At 31.4% G+C, this 22309-nt stretch overlaps 1 protein-coding gene across 1 annotated transcript; it reads left to right on the top strand.

Annotated features, from left to right (window-relative positions):
• The first annotated feature begins 336 nt into the window (after positions 1-336).
• On the top strand, positions 337-21484 carry LOC140440161 (uncharacterized). The gene is made up of 7 exons (XM_072530477.1): positions 337-499; positions 1772-1911; positions 3556-4350; positions 4528-5367; positions 5595-6065; positions 13554-13652; positions 16178-21484. Exons 1-7 carry the CDS (start codon positions 454-456, stop codon positions 16358-16360), a joined length of 2574 nt encoding a protein of 857 aa, XP_072386578.1. The 5' UTR covers positions 337-453; the 3' UTR covers positions 16361-21484.
• Positions 21485-22309: the final 825 nt, after the last annotated feature.

Below are 22309 nucleotides of genomic sequence, written 5' to 3'. Positions count from 1 at the left end.
CTGAGATATGAAAACAACCCTAACTTCTTAAGAAGATACCCCTCATAAGAAACTGGCCAATTCCTAAGTACATAAGACATCCATTTTTGGTCCATAATATTAAAATACTTTAAAACAATATATATAAATAGAGTAATGTGAATGTAATTAATTTACGTATACTGGACAAGTTTAAAATTGATTATTTTTATTTTTTTTTTAAACATTAACAGTTATAAATGCACATTATATTTTTCCTTAATTTTCTAGAAGCGCCATCTAGTGTAATTCATGTAGTCTGTTCGCGCGCCTTTTATAAACAATGCCCGATATTATTATCTGTTCGTAACGGTCAAACACCAGCTGTTATGGCGCTTAACTTATACATGCTTCTTGTTGCACAACTGAAATCATATTTTGTACTATAGTTTGTTGTTTATTGTTGTTAAAAACTTGTGGTTGTGTTTATTAAACATGTCTTTTAGTAAAGCAAAAATCCAAAGATTCAACGATGTTAAGGGTAAGTATTTAATTGGTTTATTTCTAAATGTAGGTATTCTCTATAATTATTTTTTATTGTTTTATTTAAAAATATCTAAATTTATGGTAGGAGAATATTATTAAATAAAGACAAATAGTTTATAATTTCTTTTATAGATACTATGTCGAATAAATCAGATCAATTAAAATTTAAACATATTAAATTAATAATAAACAAGATTAGTATGTATATATGTGTGTGCATTTTTAAATTGTTAATGGTTTAAATAAATAATCATGTATCGAGGTACCAAAAAACGATCTGCAAGCATTGCATATGTGAACTTTCAGTCCTTTGTTTTAAAACATGTGTCTAATATTTAATGATTTTAGTTCCTAAAGTTTAGTTCCTAAGTCAATAAACAACACAGAATTAATATATTTAAACCATTTCTAAAATTTAGGTGTAAATATGATCATTTATGGTATTCTTAGTAGCAAAGAATATCTATATTCTTTGTTAGTAGTTCCACAATTTTCTACTTAAATGAAGAAACAGACACAATGAACAAAATGTATGTTCCTTTTATAGTGTGTTAATTCAAGTTCAGTGTATATTCTTTGGTATTAGTGTGTTAATTTAAGTCTTTTTACAGATTTTAATTGTTTAATTATTATTTTTAACTTCTGGTAAAATTATTACTATTAATTTAATGAAAAAGTGGTTGCATATTTTTGGGATATCAATTTCAAAAACTAGCAAAATTGAAGTAGATGTTTGCAGATTGTTTTTAATTTTTTTTGTTCTTCTAATATCAAGTTATAGTTAAGAGTTGAAAAACAAATACTCTAAATCAAAATATTCAGAGATGATCGTTTTGAACCATTTATGAAACCATTATCAACTAAATTAGCAAAATATTGGGTGATATAACCTAATAGCAAAAGCTTAAGAGTAAAAACAGATATTAAAATGTTTATGATGATGATATTGCCAAAGACAAACAGTCACACTATTGTGGCAAACCCATTTGACCAAATCAGTGATAGGTATCTTTTTTTTTGACTTTGGAAATATTTTGTCATTCTCATTTTAAAGCAATTGGAGGAAGACTGGAAACTAATGTTATTTTTCTTTTTTTATCTTGGGAACAAGTGTGAAAAATGTCTTAATAAATTTATCACAAATCTTATAAATAAGATTTTAAACAACTGATTCACAGAATAGTTTAGGAATAAATCATAAATCTTTCTGTAAATTAATTGATTTTGAAATGTGAAATTTATTTAAAATGTTTAATCTTATTTTTAGCATCTATTGCCGCTGGCAAACAAATTGCAGAAAAACCAAAGGTTAAACCAAAACCAGTAGTTCAACAGCCATGTGATATTAAACCAGAAAAAAACACATCTGATACTGCCTCCTCCCAGAGTGTACCATGTTTTCGTACAGTAAGTTTTCTTCTTTATATAATTAGATAAGTACATATATCTGACACAATAAAGGAAATTCAAGTACAGGCCCCAATAGGTAATAATTATTGTTTAGATTTTACAAAATGACTACAATTCACTAGGAAAGTAGCAATTAAAGGAGGGTTATAATAGATTTCAAATAAAAAAACCAGATATACTGTCTTTTTTATTTGAAGCTTGTACTTCCATAATTTTTATGAAAATCACCAATCCGAAAAGAAACAGATATAAATCAGAATAAAATCAAATGCTTTGCTGGAACACAACAAATTTTTCATTGACAAAAGCAAAAGTGAACATACTATACTATGGCCGCTTAAAAGATGGAATCCAAGGTCGCGTGATCACTCAATGAAAGCATCGACAAGCGGTCAAAACTAGACCTTCTGAGAAACTGTTTACACCGTCATTATTTGTGTCATGATACTATAACTTAAATGTTTTATGTATCACGATTTGTGTTTCACTTCCGTTGGCAGGTGAATTTTGTTGGCAGTGCTAAAAATTGTTTGTAGAGTTCACGCGTACGTATATTAATTTGTATTAATTATTATGTGAGTTAGGTTTATTTACGATTTTATTAATTGTGTGTTACGTTTATCAAATATGGATATAAACACTCTTTCACGTCCAAGAAAAAGATCAAAAGATCAAAAAAATGTTTTAGCAATGAGGTGGAAAGACACACGTGATTTTTATACGCTGACAACAATTGACGATGACAAACTTACATCAACAAATAATAATCGTGGAGAACCGTGATAAAACCTGATTCTGTCATGAATTATACGCAAAATATACGAATGGTAAATAAAGCAGACATACAAATATTTGCAATTGAATGAATCAGAAAACCCATCAAGTAGTACAAAAAATTATTTTTTCACATGTTGGAGTTCTTACAACAGAACGATATTATTTTATTTACATCACATATATATATATATATATATATATATATATATATATATATATATATATATATATATATATATATATTATATGTATATAATATATGTATATATTATTATGTATTAATTATAATTATTGTAAAATTCTTGACATTTACTTTTACAATTATTAATTTCTTTACTAAATTTAAATTTTACTATAATATTCATCAAAATAAAAACGCGTTTTTCAATCATTTAAATCATATACGTCTTTGTCAACCGATTCTTGTGAATAAAGATATTCTATTCTATTCAAACGAATCGCCTTCCATTAAATTTATAAAGCGAATTTATCTCTTAATTTTATTTAGAGTTTACTTTTGACATATTTATATAAACTTTTTTAATTGTCCACCCTATAAAAATTGAAATTTAGAATTTTAATCTACACGGAAAAGCCAATAAAATATTTAAATTTAATGTAAATCAATAACCTGTAATAAACGGTATAAATATATTATAGCGAGAGTGTTAGTTCGTTTTTGTTGAGCGGTGTAAACGTGGGAAAAGTGATATTATAGGGAGAGGAATATTTAAGAGTGCGTGCCATTCACGTGATCATTCCATCTTTTCAGCGGCTCAACTATAGATCCAACTTTGAACATGAAATTTCTTTTGTTTTTTATGGTGTTAATATTATTTATATAATATTTAATATTATTTTTAGCCGAATTTGTTAAAGAAAAAGTTAAAACTTACTGTGCCTCCTACAGATACAACACCAAAACCCACAACACTTTTTCCAACTGATCCCAATATTGAAGCATTAAAGGAGAAAATTGTTGAATGTGAAAATAAAGATGCATACATTAAGGATCTTACACAACAACTTGAAGAGTTTAAAGATGTTATCTGCAAGATCCAAAGAGAGAATGAACATATACAAAATGAAACAGAAAAACACCAAAGAATGGTTGATGATTTAAGAAACAGTCATCAACTACATTTACAGAGCATACAGACTGAATTCCATAAAAAGCTCATAGAAACACTTTCTATAAAAGAGAAAATTTCAGATCAATTGATAGCTTTAAGGGAAGATTTTAAAAATTTCCAAACATTTTATGAAACTAATGTACAAGATTTAAAAAATCACTGCACTGAAATGCCAATTTACTTCCAAAAATATTCAGACCATTACCAGATTCTCTTTGAACAAAAAGAAGCAGCATTACACCATCAAGAGAATATCGTGAAGATGCTAGAGCGAAGTTCTATTGAGATGCAAAAGAAACATTCTCTTGAAATAGAACAGCTAAGAAAAGAACAACAGATTGAAATCCAAGACTTGGAATTTGAACTGTTAAAGACAATGACTGAGTTACAAAAGGAAAAGGAGACGAGTTCTATTCAAATTAAGGAAATGGAAGAAATTATGAATAATAAACTTCTTGAAATGAGGGAAGTTTTTCAACAGGATAAAGAGAGCATAATACACAATTCTCAACTTAAAATAAAGGAGGTAAGTACAATTTCTTATATACTTATAGCAATTCTTCCTAAAACAATTATAATATGGCAATGTATTTTAATGAAATTTTCACAAAATAATTTAATAGAAGTGACAATATTAATTCCTATAAAAGTCTCATGTTCTCATGTTTTTATCTACATTGTATATAATAGGTTCTATTTTTAGATGGAAGAAACATTAAAATCAAACAGTAATTGGGAAGATCAGATGAACGATAAGCTTCGACAACTAGAAGTAGAGTGGAAAAACAAACTTAATGAACAACAGAAGCAATCAGATGACATTTTAAAGGAATGTCAAACCATAAGTGAATACCATATTATACAATGTACAATAGAGAAGAATGCAGTCGTTTCTGAGCTAAAAGAAAATGTAGAGGAATTCAAACGTGTCAAAAATAAATACGAAGAGTTGACTAATGATTTTAAGAAACTGACGGTTACCTATAATGAACTGAAAACCGAACTAAAACTTAAAGAAAAACAAACAGAAGAAATAAAAAAGAAGCTCCAAGCAGAAATTGAACAATACAGTAAAAAATTAAAACAAACTTTAAACGAAAAGTCAGCATATGAGTATACAATAAAAAATTCGCAAGTTACCATTGAAGTTCTTACGAAAAGACTAATACATTCCGATAAAGACGTTGAACAACTTAAAGAAGAATTATCTGACTGCGAGAAGAAGCTTTTAGAGTATGAAGAGAAGAACCTTCAACTAACAGCAGACTTGAAGCAAGCACAAGTCTCAAATGAGGAACTTGAAATGCAGTTTGAGTCTACTATCAAAATTAACTGCAAGGACATCGAGAATATGGGTAGTAAACTTAATAAAGAAGTTGACAACTACAAAAAGGAAGTGATAAAATACAAGCAGCAATTTACAAATGAACAAAGTCTTAACAAAGAAATTATGCAGCAGGTGCATGATGCTTATGATATGATTAATAGGCTAAAGATGGAGTTGGAAGATGCCGAGACTATCTACAGTCAATATAAATTTGAGGTAATGTTTACTTTGTAATCTTTTGGTCATATATTTTAATATAAACATTTGGTGATGTATTTGATTTCGATATCAAAGAAAATTTTAACCAAAAATAATTTTGCGGATACTTTTGATTAAGTTAGCCAATATATTGTCTTGCTGCTATGTGTTGTGATTGCTTATTATTAACTTATAGCATTATATCTTCTAAACATACATACATTAATATTATTTATTTGTGACAGATACAGCAGTCTCAAAATGAACTTGAAGATTATCACATGAGAGAAATGGACTGGAATATCATTAAAGACAAATTAGAGTCTACTGTAAAGGAACTCGAAGATCTTTTATCGTCTAAAAACCATGAAATCGCCGACTTAAAGAAAAAAGTCAGTTTATTAGAACAGAAGTCAGATTCGATTTTGCATTATTCTGATTACTACAAACAAAAAGTGAAGGAGTTAGAGTTGGAACAAGTTGAAACTAGCAAAATACACAAAAAGTACATTGAATTATCCGGAAAATATGATTGTTTATCATTTAAGTATGAAGAACTTGAAAGTGAGAACTTACAACACAAGATGAAGTTGGTTAAGCTGTCTGAAAGGAAAGATGAAGACGATTGGAAGGTTAAATATGATACACAAGTGACAGTTTGTAGTGAACTAGAACAGAAAAATGCAAAACTGGAACAAGAACTCCAAAAACGTTTGGTATGTATTTTTTTTTAAATCTATAAGTACCTAAATGATCTAAAACTTCTCAATATCTATTCACAAAATGTTATTAATGACCTAACACATGTTTACATAATTTATATACTATAGGGGAGAAACTTTGTTCTATATATATATATATATATATATATATATATATATATATATATATATATATATTGAAAACAAACAAATAATCCTGTAAATTGGCCTTTATTTTACAAAAATACACAACCTTAATAGATTTGAACTTGAAAACATAAGCAAAAAAAAAATTCTTATTGACGTTGCAAAGTGTCTTACTGTATCCCACAGTGAGACACTATGCCCCACAGACATCGTTCATTGAACATTTAGTCCGACAAAATTCACTTCGAACTGAACACAATTATTTTGCCTCTTTGTTTTTCCACATAGGTAACATTGGTACAGGTAAAATCATCACTATGTCTTGCGACAAAACTCTAGCAACTTCAGCAACATTTGGATAAAAGAACTTTTTTGATTTATTTTTTCTTCTCAGATAATTAATCATCATCATCATTTTGGCTCTACAACCCTGTGTGGGTCCTAGCCTCCCCAAGAATTTTTTTCCAGTCGTCCCTATCCATCGCCTTCCTCCGTCAAGCATGTATTACCATATTTCTCATATCTTGATCTATGTTATCTAGGAATATTGTTCTGGGTCTTCCTCTTCTTCTTTGACCAATAGGTCTATCAAGGAGCGTTTTTCTAGCTGGGTCGGTTTGCTCCATCCGCATTACATGGCCTACCCACATCAGACGTCCTATCATAACATAACAACATAACATAACAATATCTTTATTTTTAGAAAATAATATACATTCCGTGAACATAAAATTATTTAAAAAAAACAGTGTCACAAAGAAAATATTATTTACTTATTCCTAACCGTTACCTATACAAATAGTCCTCCACAGAATATGGCTCAAGAGCTACCAGTAATTTAAATATTTGATGTTTATACAAACTTAATCTTTCCTCCCTTATAATATGTTCAGGCAGTTTATTAAACAATTTGATGCAGCAATAAAGAGCGTTTTTTTCTGTTATACTTAACCTGTGTATTGGAATTTTATAATTATATAACCTGGTATTTACTATACTATTGGGCTCAAAGTTCCTAAAGAGTATTTTATTCTTATATAGAAACAGTAAGCATTCTTGAATAAATACAGCGTAAACTGTTAAAATATTATTACTCCCAAAATGCCCTCTGCATGATTCCCTACTTTTTAAGTCAAACATAACTCTGATTATTTTTTTCTGAACCAGAAATACATTATTTATGTCCCTACTGTGGCCAAAATTTATTAGACCATATCTAAATTTTGCTTCAAAATTAACATGATACACTGTTTTTAATGAGTTACTATTCATGTATTTTTTTAGAACTCTAAAGCTGTAAATCACTTTACTCAAAGACATACATAACTGGTCAACATGTTTATCCCAACATAAAAAACTGTCAATATATAATCCTAAAAATTTGGTACTGCTGCTAATAAAGTGTCATTATTTACAATAATACTGTTTGGCATATCTGAATGTGCATAATTTGTCTTAAACAAAAGAAGATCTGTTTTATTTTGATTTAAAACCAACCTATTCATAGAAAACCAGTCTTTAGCTTTCTGGAACTCTAAACTAGCATTAACGCTTAGAACAGACATGTCTTTACCACTGACTAAAATGTTTGTATCATCTGCATAATTTGTTATGCTGGAAGTAGTATTAGCCACTAGACCATAAAGATCATTGATATAGATCACAAACAGTAAAGGACCAATCACACTTCCTTGTGGTACTCCAATATTGATAGTGCTTTCAGATGAGATGCCTATTTCAGTGTTTTTATGTATTTTTACTAAATGTCTCCTATTTGCCAAGTAGGACTTAAACCAGTTCAATGCTGGTCCACGTATACCATATTTCTCCAATTTATCAAATAATAGGTCATGCACTAAACAGTCATATGCCTTTGATAGGTCCAAAAAGAGACCCAAAGCCATATGACCAATCTCAGTACATTTCAACATATCCCAGACAAATTGAAAAATCGCAGTCTGAGTTGATTTTCCCTGTTGATAACCATGCTGATTTGCACTAATAATATGACATTTTGTTAAAAATTCTGTTATCCGCCTATACATAGTCATTTCTAAGATTTTTGAAAAGGAACATAGAAGGCTAATTGGTCTATAGTTATTAATTAATTTAGGATCACCCTTTTTGTAAACAGGTGTTACTATGGCAGTTTTCAGGCATTCAGGAAATACACCAGATTTTAGTGAATTATTTATGATTGTAGTGAGAGGATTCACTATCTCCTTTATACACAGTTTAAGGATTTTAGTGGGTATTTCATCAATTCCACAACTCATTTTGTTTTTTAAATTTTTAGTTATATCCATAATTTCAGTTTCTGTCACAGGTGCGACAAACACTGAATTTATGTTACTTGCAATGTTGTCTTTATATTCAGATCATGTATTTATCAGCAATCTCTTGAGGACTACCCTCTACTTTTATTGAATTTACACTTTTTAATTGACCATTAATTTCACTAACAATTTGCCACATGCATTTATTTTTGTTGGCAGCTTCAGACATCCTGTTTTCATATAGCTTTGATCGTTTTGTTATTAGTTTCTTATTATATTCTTTTTTTACCTGTCTATAGGAATCATAGAATTTATGGTTAACTCTGCTCATTGTAAACAACATGTCTAAACGAGTCTTACATTCTATTATCTCTGAATCATCTCTTTTATTAAGGCCTTTTTTACGTTGCCTAGAATCTAACTTTTTAAAAGGAAAGCACTGATTGAATATATACAGAAACTGATTTAAGAAAGTATTCCATTGATCATTTACACATTTGTAACTTAAATTAAGCCAGTCATGATTATATAATTTACTTATAAAGGTTTTAATATTATTTGTACTAAAATGTCTTTTCATTTCAAGAGTATTCGTTTCTGCTTCCTCTACCTGAAAAGTTAATTTTTGGTCAGAATGATCAGAGATTCCAGCGTGCAAGACTTCTACTGACACATATGATTGCATATTTGTTAGTATGTTATCTATACAAGTTTTAGATGTGGCAGTTACTCTAGTGTAGTCTTCAATTACATGACAAATATTATATGACTTAATTAACATACAAAATTTTACTTTATCTAATGTGTTATTCTTAAGATCGATATTGAAATCTCCCCCTATAATTATAATTGTGTTTTCTATCATAATTCTTCCCAGTATAATATCAAATTTGTTTAAAAAAACTGCCAGATCGCTACCTGATGGTCTGTAAACTGATGCTATAATGAGTTTGTTATTACCTATATTAGCTTCGCATACAGCACACTCTATTACCCTATCTACTGATAACTCTTGTATATCCTTTCTTTCCTGGCCAATGATGTCTTTATTAAGATATATAGCTGTTCCTCCATGTTCCTTCACATTATTTCTACAATGACTAGCTGTCAGCACAAAATTGTTAATTCCATATTCACTTAATTCTTCTTTAGTTTTCCAATGTTCTGTTGTGCACAATATTTTACAGTCACTGTTGTTTGTTAGAAGTTCTTCTATTTCATCAATACAATTTCCTATGGATTGGAGGTTCTGGTGGATGATACTTATATTCTTTGCTCGTGTGACTGTGTTTTGTATTTCAATTTGCTTGTGTTGATGTGTCTTGTGCTCTTTATTTTCTCCTATGAAAAATTTCCACCTCGGTTATCTAGAAAATCCTTATGACGATGCATCTGGAACCTTTTTATGCTAACACCATTAGGCCAAAACTTTGGTTTATACATGTCATCCTTATATTCAAAGGGAGCCGATACAACAAATCTCTTCAACATATTTTCTTGACTTGGCAATTCCTTTACCATAATAGACTCTAGTTGCATTTTCCTCTTTTCTATTAGAAATTTACATATCTCCTCTTGTTTTGTTGTTCTCTTCACTCTATACAAGTATAGCCACACTTTTTTCTTTTCCCCGCATCTTAATGGGTTTTACGATATCTGGTTCCTGGTATATTCTATAGAGTTCGAAGTTGTATCGTCTTCTCCACACACTATTTTCATTTACCGCTTCATAGATTCGCCTTAGTATTTTTCTTTCGAAACATCCTAACATGTTTTCATTGCTTTTTGTTAAAGTCCAGGTTTCTGAACCATATGTTAGGGCTGCGCGTATTATTGTTTTGTAGAGTTTTACTTTTGTATTTCTTGATATAACTGTAGATTTAAAAAGGAGATTAAGCCCAAAATAGCATCTATTAGCCGTGCAAATTCTGCGGTTTATCTCTGCGGTAGTGTCACTTTCAGTATTGACGAGCGTTCCCAGGTATACAAATTCGTTAACTGCTTCGATGACGTCGTTTTCTAAACAAGTGGCCGTAGTATTTGTGGTTGCGTACCTATTTTCATGTATTTCGTTTTATTGGTGTTTATTATTAAACCCATTTTTGTGGCCGCTTCCTTTAGTGCTACATACTCCTCTCGTGCTGCGTTTTCCGTTCTCCCAACAATATTGATAAAATCAGCATATGCTAGGATTTGCACAGATTTGTTATATATTGAACCGGTAGTTGTGATTTGTGACGTACGTATTACTTTTTCCAGAGATAGATTGAATAGTATACAAGAGAGTGGGTCTCCCTGACGTAGCCCGTTATTTGTTTTAAAAGGTTCAGAGAGTTCCCCCTGGATTCGTACTCTGCATTCAACTTTTTTAAGGGTTAGTTTGGTTAGACTTACCAACTGATTTGGTACTCCTAGGTCTATCATTACTCTAAACAATTCTCTTTTATTTACAGAGTCGTAGGCTGCAGATAATTGATCTCATATTCGAAATCATCGGAAAGATTAGTCAAAATTTTGCCAACAAAATATTTAGCTGTACTAATCATGTTAAAAATCCTCTCATCCATTCTATGCCGTCAGCTCTATTTTCTGATCAATTATTCGGAATCCGAATATTATTATTTTTTTAACCATTTCGTATGTTAAACGACGACATCCAAGAGTTGTTAGGCCGTAGTTCATTTTTGTGCACATTCCGAGGTATTCTGCCAGTGCAAATTCTTGTTCTTTCGACATAATTTGGCGGGATTCATAGAAATGGCCTCATTTTCACTTCGGTATCAGGGTTATTCCTTTGTTTTTTTACGTATCTGAAATAGAAAGATTATTGTTTATTGCAAAAGTAAAACCTTTTAAGCGAAACCTAATCGATCCTCATTTCCTTTACAAATTACCTTGCTAAAGTCTGAAATGACACACTCTTCAGTTCTGCTGCTTTTCGCAATGAAAACCCTTCTTTTGTGACTAATTCCACAGCTTCTCTCATTTGACTGTCAGAAAAAGAAGTAATGTTGGTCTTTCTTTTTCTATTCCTTGTCATGATCTACAAAAACAAACAAATAGTATGAGTTTGTATTATCCAACTAACGTCCTCAATGGGGTACAGTGGGACGCCTTTCAGTCTGACCCACAGGTACAATTTCATAAAGTGTGATCTGTATTCTAAATTCGATCAAATAACAATAATATCGCTACCCTATTCAGGCAAAAATTCCTAAGCTTTATTTACCATTAATATCAAAGTATTAACTCAATGTACAACCGAATAATATCGGTCGATATGAGGAACAATATAATTACTTTCGGGAGCAAAAATCAAACTACAAGCTGACACGCAAAAACGAACAAGCGAACTGAAGCTGAGATAGGTAAAGATAATTCATAATGTCGTGGACCTGACGTAATCATTTAGTGACGTCGATCTACGAACGAAACAATGATATCAGGCATTGCTAAAAACATGAAGTCTCTTCAGTGCGTTATCGTAGCCAGACAGACGAACTAGTTTTTGCGTTGGTGAAATAGCTTTAATATTTTTATTTTTTTTTTGTGAACAATCGTCCACAATTCAATTAATTGATAACTTTGTATTTAACTTATTTCGTCTTAAAACACAATACCAGCAGAAGTGGTTCTAATTTATTTAAACAATAATTGTTTTTAAACAAATTGTATAAATCAATTTCATCTGCCCGGACAATTTTTTTTCGGTTTTTTGGATCATTCTGAATAAAAAAGGTTTATTGTAATTTTTTTCGAAAATTGATCGTTTTCAACTTATAAACAATTTAAAAATTAAAAAATAAAACCAAAAATTATGATTTTTAAGGATCAAAAACACACAATTATTTTTAAATTCACCAAACCTTATTCTATCAGTTTCTGATATTTTAGTTTGGGCTTATTTTATTTTAAAACATTGTTTTTAGTTGTTTGAGGCCCTTATCACAACCTAGACATGGATTTATACAAAACTGTTTAATAAAGTAGGACCACTTTTTGTATGGGCGACCTCTTGAACATTATTCTGCGATATTTTATGAAAGTGATTACTTACGCAAAAAATCTCATGGGAATATTTTCCCCAAGGAATTCGAGGTTTTCGTCTAGTATAAACATATTTTGCTGAATTTAAAACCAAAACCCTATTATTATTCTATCATACATTGGTTTGTTATTTATTTATTTGTCCTCTAGATTTTTTTCAGTTCTTGAAAGGTTTATTTATAAGCCAAATTAGTGCAATGTAAATATTTTACATTTTTACACAGCAATTCTTATCGGCAGTGAAGACGGGAAGTCGTAAATTTTTATTACATCTTTCAATGTGAGATAAAATAAAAATGCGATGACTAACGGAAATGTTTAAGATTAGAGAAACATAATATGTCATGTTTATTGGACATACTCGATATCATTAGCACGTGCAAATCCTACACTGTCGCCTAATTTCCTATGAAATTAAAATGGTGCATGTTTTTAGGGTCCATTTATTTTTTCAGGCATGCATATTTACGTGGTTTACGAGGTTCTTCTGATTCATTTCTAGCTGGTAGGTAGACTCTACGTGTTGAGACAACTTATGGTGGGGATTACATGCAAAGCGCTGTTAACAAGTCCTCAGAAAAGTCAGAAAATGCATTGTCACACTGTGGAACATGTCTCACCATGGACCACTCTCCCCTATACACTGAACTCAGTCGCAACTGTCTAAAACTTTTAGTAAATTCATTGATTAATTTTGTGCTATGTTGATCAAATTTTGATATCGATGGGAAGTGGTTGGGGTTCTTTTATTTCCATAAGTTGAGACGAAATGCTGTCAAGCATGACGATGCATCCGTACCTTGTCATTGCTATAATCCTCCAGATTTTACCAGCTCTGTGGGAGCATCGTAAAATTTGTGCATCATCTATAGAGATCATTCTTATTTTCTGCTATAATTTTTGCATCATCGGTATAGCAATGTTATAAGTCAACAAGACTTTCTTTGAGTTTTTTTAATCCACTTTATTTAATGTATTATTTTTATGAACTAAAAACAGTATTTTTTAATAACACTTTGTGTGTACCTTGTAGAAGGATGAATCTACTTCGAAATCGGAATATATAAAAATGAAGGTAGAACGAGATGCATTATCGATGAAAGTTCAGCAACTGGAGAATGAAATATTACAGGTAATGATTTCATTTTATTTTGTATAAATTTAGATGTAACCATGTATGAAGAAAAAAAAACGAAATAGTACAAAACAGATATTTATATGATATATGTGGATAGGGCTCATTTATGAGTCCTTATGATATTTAGATCACCCACATCACAACTAACGAACTATTCCATAGTTATTGTCCAGTTTTGGGCGCATTACCAGGACTACTTAATCAGCCCCTCTTTGTTATCTTAGGACCAGTGATATATCAAGATCTGAACAGCATTGCTGTATGAATCTTAAAAAATACTTGTGGGCTCACAGAAAGCCAAATTGTCCTCAACTTTTTTTTCGTCTTTATAGAGGGGGGTCTCTAATCTGCAAAAGACATCTCAGTCCCGGACGCCGCCTGACTGACCTTAGTGTAGGATTTGTTCTTCGTACTCCCGGCGATAGTTCCCGAGGTACTTTAAAATGCCCTCCCGTCGCCGAGTATACGCTGAACGTCTACCTGCTAATCCAGACTCCTCTGTCATCCAGCGATCCGGAAGCGGAATGCTCATCGCTCCTAGTTCAGCATCACTCCCAGACGGACATTTCCTTCTTCCTCACAGTCTGACTCACACATTCTAACTCATACAGTCTGATCCACTCTTCTAGCTTCAACTTCCAGCTTCTTTCCCCTGTTACCTTAAAATGTCCTAAACTGGATCATTTGAATCTGAGCTAACTGTGTAAACGTCAATATGAAGACTTGTCACTTTGACAGAGTTTGGACACTGACATTAATTTTGGACACTGAAAGAGGATATGTGAGGATGCTTTGCCGTCGTCATCACATAGACGACATCTTGGATTATCCACGTAGATTATTTAAGTAGAAGTATGTTTCAACAGTGTTAAAACCTACCCAGGCGCTGATATTCAATCTGACCACAATCCTTTAGTGGGCGTGTATAGAACCAAGTTAAAGAAAACACGCGGAAAAACTGTAAAAAAGTATGACATGAGAAAACTGAAATGTTGTGAAGTAAAAGAAATAGTTAGCAAAACAGTAAATATAAAATTAAAATAAATCAATAATACAGCGGAAAGCACAAAAGAGAAGATAGAATCCCTTAATAAAACGATAGGCGACATTAAAGACAATTTTATGAAGAACGAAGAAGATAAGAGTAAGACATGGATGACGACAGAGATTCTGCAGCTGATGGAAGAAAGAAGGAAAAACAAGAACAATAACTCTATGTATAAAACATTACAACAAGATATACAGAGAAAGATCAGAGAAGCCAAACAGAAAGAACTGGAGAAAAAATGCCAAGAAATCGAAAATCTACAAAGTAAATACGACGACTTCAACGTGCATAAAAAGGTAAGAGAAATTACAGGCAAATGTAAAAAACAGAAAGGTAAGTAAACTTCTTAATGACAACGGAGGGGTAATCGTGGACAAAGAGAGTATTGATAATACCTAGAAAAATTACATACGAAATTTATTTTTTGATGTGAGGGAGAACCAGTCCCCAATACTTACGGAAACATGACCACCTATACTAGTGGCAGAAATAAGAACAGCCATAATATCACTAAAAGAAAGGAGAGCTCCAGGACCAGACAGAGTACAGTCTGAATTCCTTAAACTTCTTGATGATGAATCTTTAAGATAACTATGTAAAATCTTCAATAATATCAATGACTTTATTACGTTACCAAAGAAACAAGGAGCGAAAAAGTGCGGAGAATATAGGCTAATAAGTCTAATGAGCCATACACTAGAACTTTTTCTCAAAATTATACATCGCAGAATATACAAGCTATGCGAAGAGAGAATACAAGACACACAGTTTGGATTCATGAAAGGCGTAGGTATAAGAGATGCACTGTTTAGTCTACAGGCATTATTCCAAAGATGCAAAGATATGACTTGCGATATCTACACCTCCTTTGTGGACTACCAAAAAGCATTTGACACAATTCAACACCGAAAAATTATGTATGTTCTAACAAAAGCCCAAATAGATGATAAAGACCGGCGTATAATAAAAATTTATACTGGATCAAATCAGCCACAATAAGAACAAATCGGTAGCGATCCAGATTCTGTAAGGCGTTAGACAAGGATGTATACTTTCACCTATATTATTCAACCTATATTCAGAGTAAATATTTAGTGAAGGCTTGGAAAATTGCGAACATGGAATCCTTTTAAATGGATAGAGAATAAAAGTATTATCTCCGAATAGAGTGGCAGTAGCTCAGTGGCAACAGTGAGCGTATATTAGTGAAGTGATCGGTGGAGACCGAGACCCCTTAAGTCATTCCAAGATAATGATTCCAAAAAGGGAGTCGAAAGCTTAGAAGGGAGACTTAGAAAAAAATGATGTGGTCCAACCAGGAAAATGATTGAATTTTTCTAATTAATCTTACATATACGAGTATAAGACCAATAATTAATTATAAGTTTGATATTTATTATAAATCACTATTAGTATAGTGTTAAATATTTTGTTTTACTTTTTCTACATTTTTTGTCCTTTAAATTTTCAGTTTACATTAAATGAAAAACCACGTACTCCCAAAACCTCCAAAAAATTCAAAACTGAAGACCAAGACCCAATGAAGTTATTTAAGAAAAACAAACATTCCAAAGAGGACAAGGAAAACATAGGCAGTCCAAACAGAACACTTAATTCCAGCAGGATGGACTCTCCGCTGAGGGACAGAAATTAAAACAAAAATAGAGAAGTTATCCGGTTTTTAACAAAAAAATTGGGTAATAAAAATATCGGCTTAGCAGTGACTACGAATAATGTCATTGAATATTGGTAAAGATCTATTTTAAAAAAGTATTTTTTTCTTTTTAAATTAGGGTAGTACAAGTGTCTTGATATACCTCTTTACTGAAAAGTTTTTCACACACCCCAATAAATTAGTTATGTCGATATTACGCCATACTAGGGAAACAACTATTATACTTTATACTGTACATGCATACATTTTTGTTTAAATATAATCTTTATAGCCTAAAAAAGGCCTCAAGAAAATTGTTTACACAAAACGGTTTTAAAAACAATACAACAATTGGTTTAAAACGCAATATTTTTATTACCCTGTCCACGTATTTATTTTTTTTTACAAAATCAGTACTGTTTAGTCAATTTCAAACCAACGAATAGGTTTAAAACCCTTTATATAATTAAGTACAACTTATGTGCTAAGTTAGAATAGATAAAAAAATAAAAAAAACAAACATTTGGGTAAAAACATAGATCATTTATTTATTTTATACAGGGTGATCAACTTTTGTGATAAAGTCCGTTATATCTCGTATATGAGAGTCAAAAAAAGGTATTACAAAAATTAGAGGCAGCTGTAAGCTTCGCATTTTAAAATTAATTACAAATATACAGGGTCTTCCATAATACTGTACCGCATTCAAAGATATGTTTTTTTTTTAATGAAACGCCCCGATTTTATTTCAATTCCGCTTCGCTTCATCCTTACAAAACTAGAAACTTTTTTTGTATTATACAGAGTATTTAAAAAGTTATAACAAAATTTCAATGAAAATCGCTACAAATTCAACGCCCTGTATAATTGAAAAGAGGTACAAAATCACCGACCGGTTGTAGAAAAGTTTTTAAGTCATTGTCAAAATTAAATAAAGTAATTAGTTTTTGTTAATTAATAATAATAATGAGCTCCCCTTTAAACTAAACAGGGTAAATAAAAAAACAAATTCAGTATTTGCTCAGTATTTTTAATTGCATCTTGAATGATATTTTATGAATTAACATTTCAGTATTATTTTTATTTACTTTATTATTTGCAAATAGTTTTCAATCCTTTCAGTATTTCCTGCTAAAACTACATCATCAGCATACATCAAGCACCATGGAATGTTACCTTGTAACAGGACACTGAGTCCCGATGTAATTCTCATTTCACATGAAACTTATCAGCCTATTTCAAAACTAGTTTTCTCCCTCGTACATGTCTTTCACAATCTTCACATATTCATCGAGAAATCCTTTCTTTATTGAGCGTCCACTACAGAATACCATGATTTTTTATAAAAATATACGAAGTGAAAATAAAGACGAAAATAAACCAACAAAGAAATTTGCAAATTGGCTGTATAATTTAAATTTACAAATAACAATAGTTGTCATTTCCTAAATTTACGTATAAATATTTATCTTATGTAAAACTGGTCCTGTTTCAATCAATCAAAACAAAGTATATATAGTATACTCCCTCTATAACGAACACGGTTATTACGAGATTTCGCTTATAACGAGATTCATTAGATGTCCCGTGAAATTTTTATTGAACTATAACCCTCTATAGCGAGGCAAATTTGCTTATGACGAGCGAAAATAAAATCCAAAAACTTCTTTACAATGAATAAATACAACTGTTTCACATCTTTAGAAAATATGATAGATAGAATGATACTGGACAATTTAAAGCAGTCAAGAATGACAAGACTTCTTAAAATTGCAGAAGCAATAGTTTATGTTATCCTTGAAAAAACACTTTATACATTATGTAGTTGGAAAAAAATGTAAGCACAGATTTTTTGTTTTAACGTATATCATTGACAATAAAAGTAAACAACTCTTTTTGTTGTAATGTAGTTCATTGACAATAAAAGTAAAAACCTTTTTTTTAAAAACGCCATTCAAACAATATTTATTAGCATCTTATATTGCTCCGAATGGCTTCACTATAGGAATTTAATGGTTTAGAAAGCTACATATTCATATGCATGCAGAGTATTATTGTTGTCTGATATAACGAGATCGGCTTATAACGAGGTAATTAGTCTGCCATTTCAGTTCTCGTTATAGAGGGAGTCTACTGTATAAGGTTCTTGAACTCCACAGTGAAAATGCCCCATTGGGTTCTATTACTTATACTTTATTGGCTTCAGTGGAAAGTGTTTCCAATTGATCAGCCACATCTTGGAACCTTTGTCCTAAGAGGCAGATATCGTCGGTGTATTCCAGATCGCTTAGGCGTGTGGTTAACGTTCATTGTATCCCTCTTGTGTCGGAGTCTAGTTTGGAGAGAACATAGTCTACTGCTATGTTAAAAAGAAACGGAGAAAGCACGCATCCCTGTCTGACTCCACTAAGTATGTCAAATTCGTCGCTGTTGTGTGTCATTGTGTGTCACGCTGCATTTCGCCTCAGTGTACAGTGACTTTATAATGGAAATTATTTTATGTGGGATGTTTCTTAGCTCTAAAATTTTCCATAAAGAAGCATGGGATAAGCCGTTTTTAATTTGTCTAGATTGTATGTTGGTTTGTTGGTATTTAGCGTGATTTTGTTTTTTACCATTTTGATTTTAATGGTACTGTTTAGTTTAGTCTATTGTCGTTTTATATTATAGGCAAAAGAAAAACTAGGTAGACTGTAACACTGGACTTATTAAAAACTGTAACAAAACGCTGTTAAAACTAAACTTTATCGTCTTTTTGTAGATGGAAATCTTTACGAACAAATTTATTGTTTTATAACTGCTTACAATTGTACATTTCTTGTTGATGTCTCGATATCGTCTCTCGTTCTCTCCTTGGCGCGCACTCTGCCCGCTGAAGTAACGCACTGTTGCCGGTTGTAGTAAAAAGTCTGAAATAATTGTTTGCGGTGCAAACAGGTACCAATTACGAGATGATGGTCACTTGCGATGTCTGCTCTTCTTTTATTACGTACATTAAGAAGAGATGATCTCCATCTGTTTGATATGGCGATGTGGTCTATTTGATTTTCTCTTATATGACCTGGTACAGTCAATGTAACCTTGTGGATATTTTTGTGTGGGAAGATGGTTCTACCAATAAATAAGCTATGATTAGAACAAAAATTTGTAAAACTTTACCAAATGGTTCCACCAATAAATAAGCTATGATTAGAACAAAAATTTGTAAAACCAAATAGAAGCTCTTTAGCAAATTTAACTGCTTCATTTAATTTAATGAACCAATCAGAGATTCTGCAAACTTTATTATAAACATGGAATTAGGAACTTTTGGTGACCGTGGTGCATTTCTGCAGAAATCAGTACTATAAACATGTTGACGCTTTATCTATAAATGTTGGTCGACAATTTAACGAAAAAATATCAGCTATAAGCCTTTAGGAACTTAAGGAATATACTTAGGAAAATTGATAATATAAATGATCTAATCTTTTTATCTAAATGTTTAACATAAAAAATATCACAGTAATATTTTTTAAAAACCAAATATTAAAAAGGATATTTATTATAACCACTGTGGTAATTTTCTTGATCCTTTTAAGTGAATTGTATTTTTATTAATACTTGAATTTTGTGAATATTTAAGTTGTTATTGCAACACAGTGAGACTTATGTTATGAAATTTATTGCATGTCTAGAAGAATGTTTCTGTAAGTCATTCAATTTTTTATGTGAAAATACGCATTTATTTAGAGAGATTTGTATTAAGTTATTGCTGATACAGATAATAGAGAACTGTCAGTGGTCCGAGATAATAAACTTTGTTGCCAACAATATACTGATTCAAAGATGATAGAAATATTGGATTGGATAGAGAAATAGTGATAGTAATCACTATAAATTACTAATAAGTTAATGAATTTAAAAATTATTTTACCTTGAGGACATATAATCAAATTAAGTGATCACCATATTTTTTTAAATACTAAACACTATTGGTATTTTAATACAGGTAAGCAAAACAAATAAATGTATACATACATATAAATTAAGGAGCAATAATTTGACAGCACTTATAATAAAAATAGTCCTTTGTAACAAAGAAAAATAAAATATTGCAATGTTGTCAATAACTTACTAGAGGATTTAGTGTCTCTATTTGCAAAACTCGACTTTTGGGTCGAATATAACAAACGAATATAGTAACAAACTGTACTTACAGGTTCACAGTGGCACATGTCTGAGAAGTATATTCTCAGGTAGGGATACTGTAGTTATTGTGAACTGGCGCCAATAAACAATTCGGCGATTGTTTCAACAGGAACATGCACAGTGCCATAGGTAATGCAGCGGCATTACGTATCCAACGAGCAACATGGCGTAATATAACTAGCGACAAGATGCAAAGAGGCTTCCTTGATTTTTGGAGGTTTTGGAATCTGAGAAAATTATATCTGTTTTTAGAAGTGAAGAGTTATTGGATAGACAAAACACACAAGCTATTGACTAGTTTCTGAGAAGGGAAAGGATCATAGAAGAACCATGACTTGCCCTTGATATGCCAATTAGAAAATGTAGTATAACTCTTCTAAGGATTTGTTAGCCATGGGCGTAGCTAAAAGAAATTTGTGAGGTTAAAATTTTGGAAGAATTTGCGGGATGATTGCACCATAATCATTTAGCTTAACCAAACAATATTTTGCCGTTTAAAGTCATACAGATAAATGAAACATAGTTTTTTTATTATGTTTTAACTTGTTTTGGTACTCTTTGGACTTTATTAACAATACCTTAAGATTTTGATTAGCCATAAAATGTGCCTATTAAAACCTCTTGAGTTTATTTGCGTAGCACCTTTCTCATAAAAGATATAACTCTTTGAAAATGTTTTATTGGTTATTCAAACTTGATGGGCACTCTTCTGGATATGCAAAGAATACTTTTAAGTGTATAGTAAATCAATAAGTGTATATCGAATCGTACAAATTAGTACCAAACCAAAAACTCTTAATGATATCAAGAAAATCTACCTCGTACTTGTCAGTATTGAATCCTCTGACTGATAGATTAATTCACATGCTTTAGATACTAAACCATTGTTTATTTATTTATAATTGTTTGTCAATAAATTTTAATTTTACAGAATACTTGTCTTTCCATACCTTTTAGTTTATTGTATAGTGAAAATAACTGCCACGAATAACCAAGGTTGAGGTGAAATTTTCAAAAACCAAAAGAGCTGCTGGTTGGCAGAATAATAGATAAATAACAATAAAGACGAATGGAAAAGTGTTAAGATCCCATGTTGAAATAAACCAAAGGTGGTATGAGTTCTTTAGATAGTTGCTAAATGAAGAACACCAAAGGAGAGCTAGAGGAGTTCGGACTTCAAATGAGAATGTAATACCGGGGATAACGAGAGATGAGGTTGTTAACGCTTTAAATACGATGAAGAATGGTAAGGCAGTAGGACCTGATGGAATACCTTTGGAGATTTGAATGACTCTAGAGGAGGAAGAGGCTGATTTGTTGTGGCAAATGATGAGTAGGATATATAAGGATGATGCCCAATACACGAGGGAGAGTGTGATGGTACTACTGTATAAAGAGAGAGGGGATATTCAGGACTGTAAGAACTGGAGAGCGATGAAATTATTGTCGCACACAATGAAAATTTGGGAGAGAACTATAGAGCGAAGGTTAAGGAGAAGAACAGTTTGATTTTATGCCAGAAAGGAGGACAACGGATCCTTTGTTTGCTTTGAGACAGCTAATAGAGAAATACGGCATGAACTACATTTGATATTTATAGATCTTGGGAAGGCGTACGGCACAGCTCGTATACAAGAGGTATGGAGATGTATAAGAGAGGAATGGGTTCTTCAGAAGTACGTAAGGCTCGTGAAGTATATGTATGAGGGAGCGTACACCAAAGTAAGGACTTCTGTCGGATTGACCGAAAGTTTTCCA

Source organism: Diabrotica undecimpunctata, chromosome 4 (assembly GCF_040954645.1).
Source record: "Diabrotica undecimpunctata isolate CICGRU chromosome 4, icDiaUnde3, whole genome shotgun sequence".
Taxonomy (NCBI): domain Eukaryota; kingdom Metazoa; phylum Arthropoda; class Insecta; order Coleoptera; family Chrysomelidae; genus Diabrotica; species Diabrotica undecimpunctata.
The sequence above is the reverse complement of the archived record's forward strand: the minus strand, read 5'-3'. Positions and strand labels throughout refer to the sequence as shown.

Bases quoted from the DNA above. Each gene is read 5' to 3' on its own strand.
- LOC140440161 (XM_072530477.1), top strand. From the start codon at position 454: ATGTCTTTTAGTAAAGCAAAAATCCAAAGATTCAACGATGTTAAGG. The intron at 4,351-4,527 runs GTAAGTACAATT...TTCTATTTTTAG, and splicing joins CTCAACTTAAAATAAAGGAG to ATGGAAGAAACATTAAAATC. The intron at 6,066-13,553 runs GTATGTATTTTT...TGTACCTTGTAG, and splicing joins AAGAACTCCAAAAACGTTTG to AAGGATGAATCTACTTCGAA.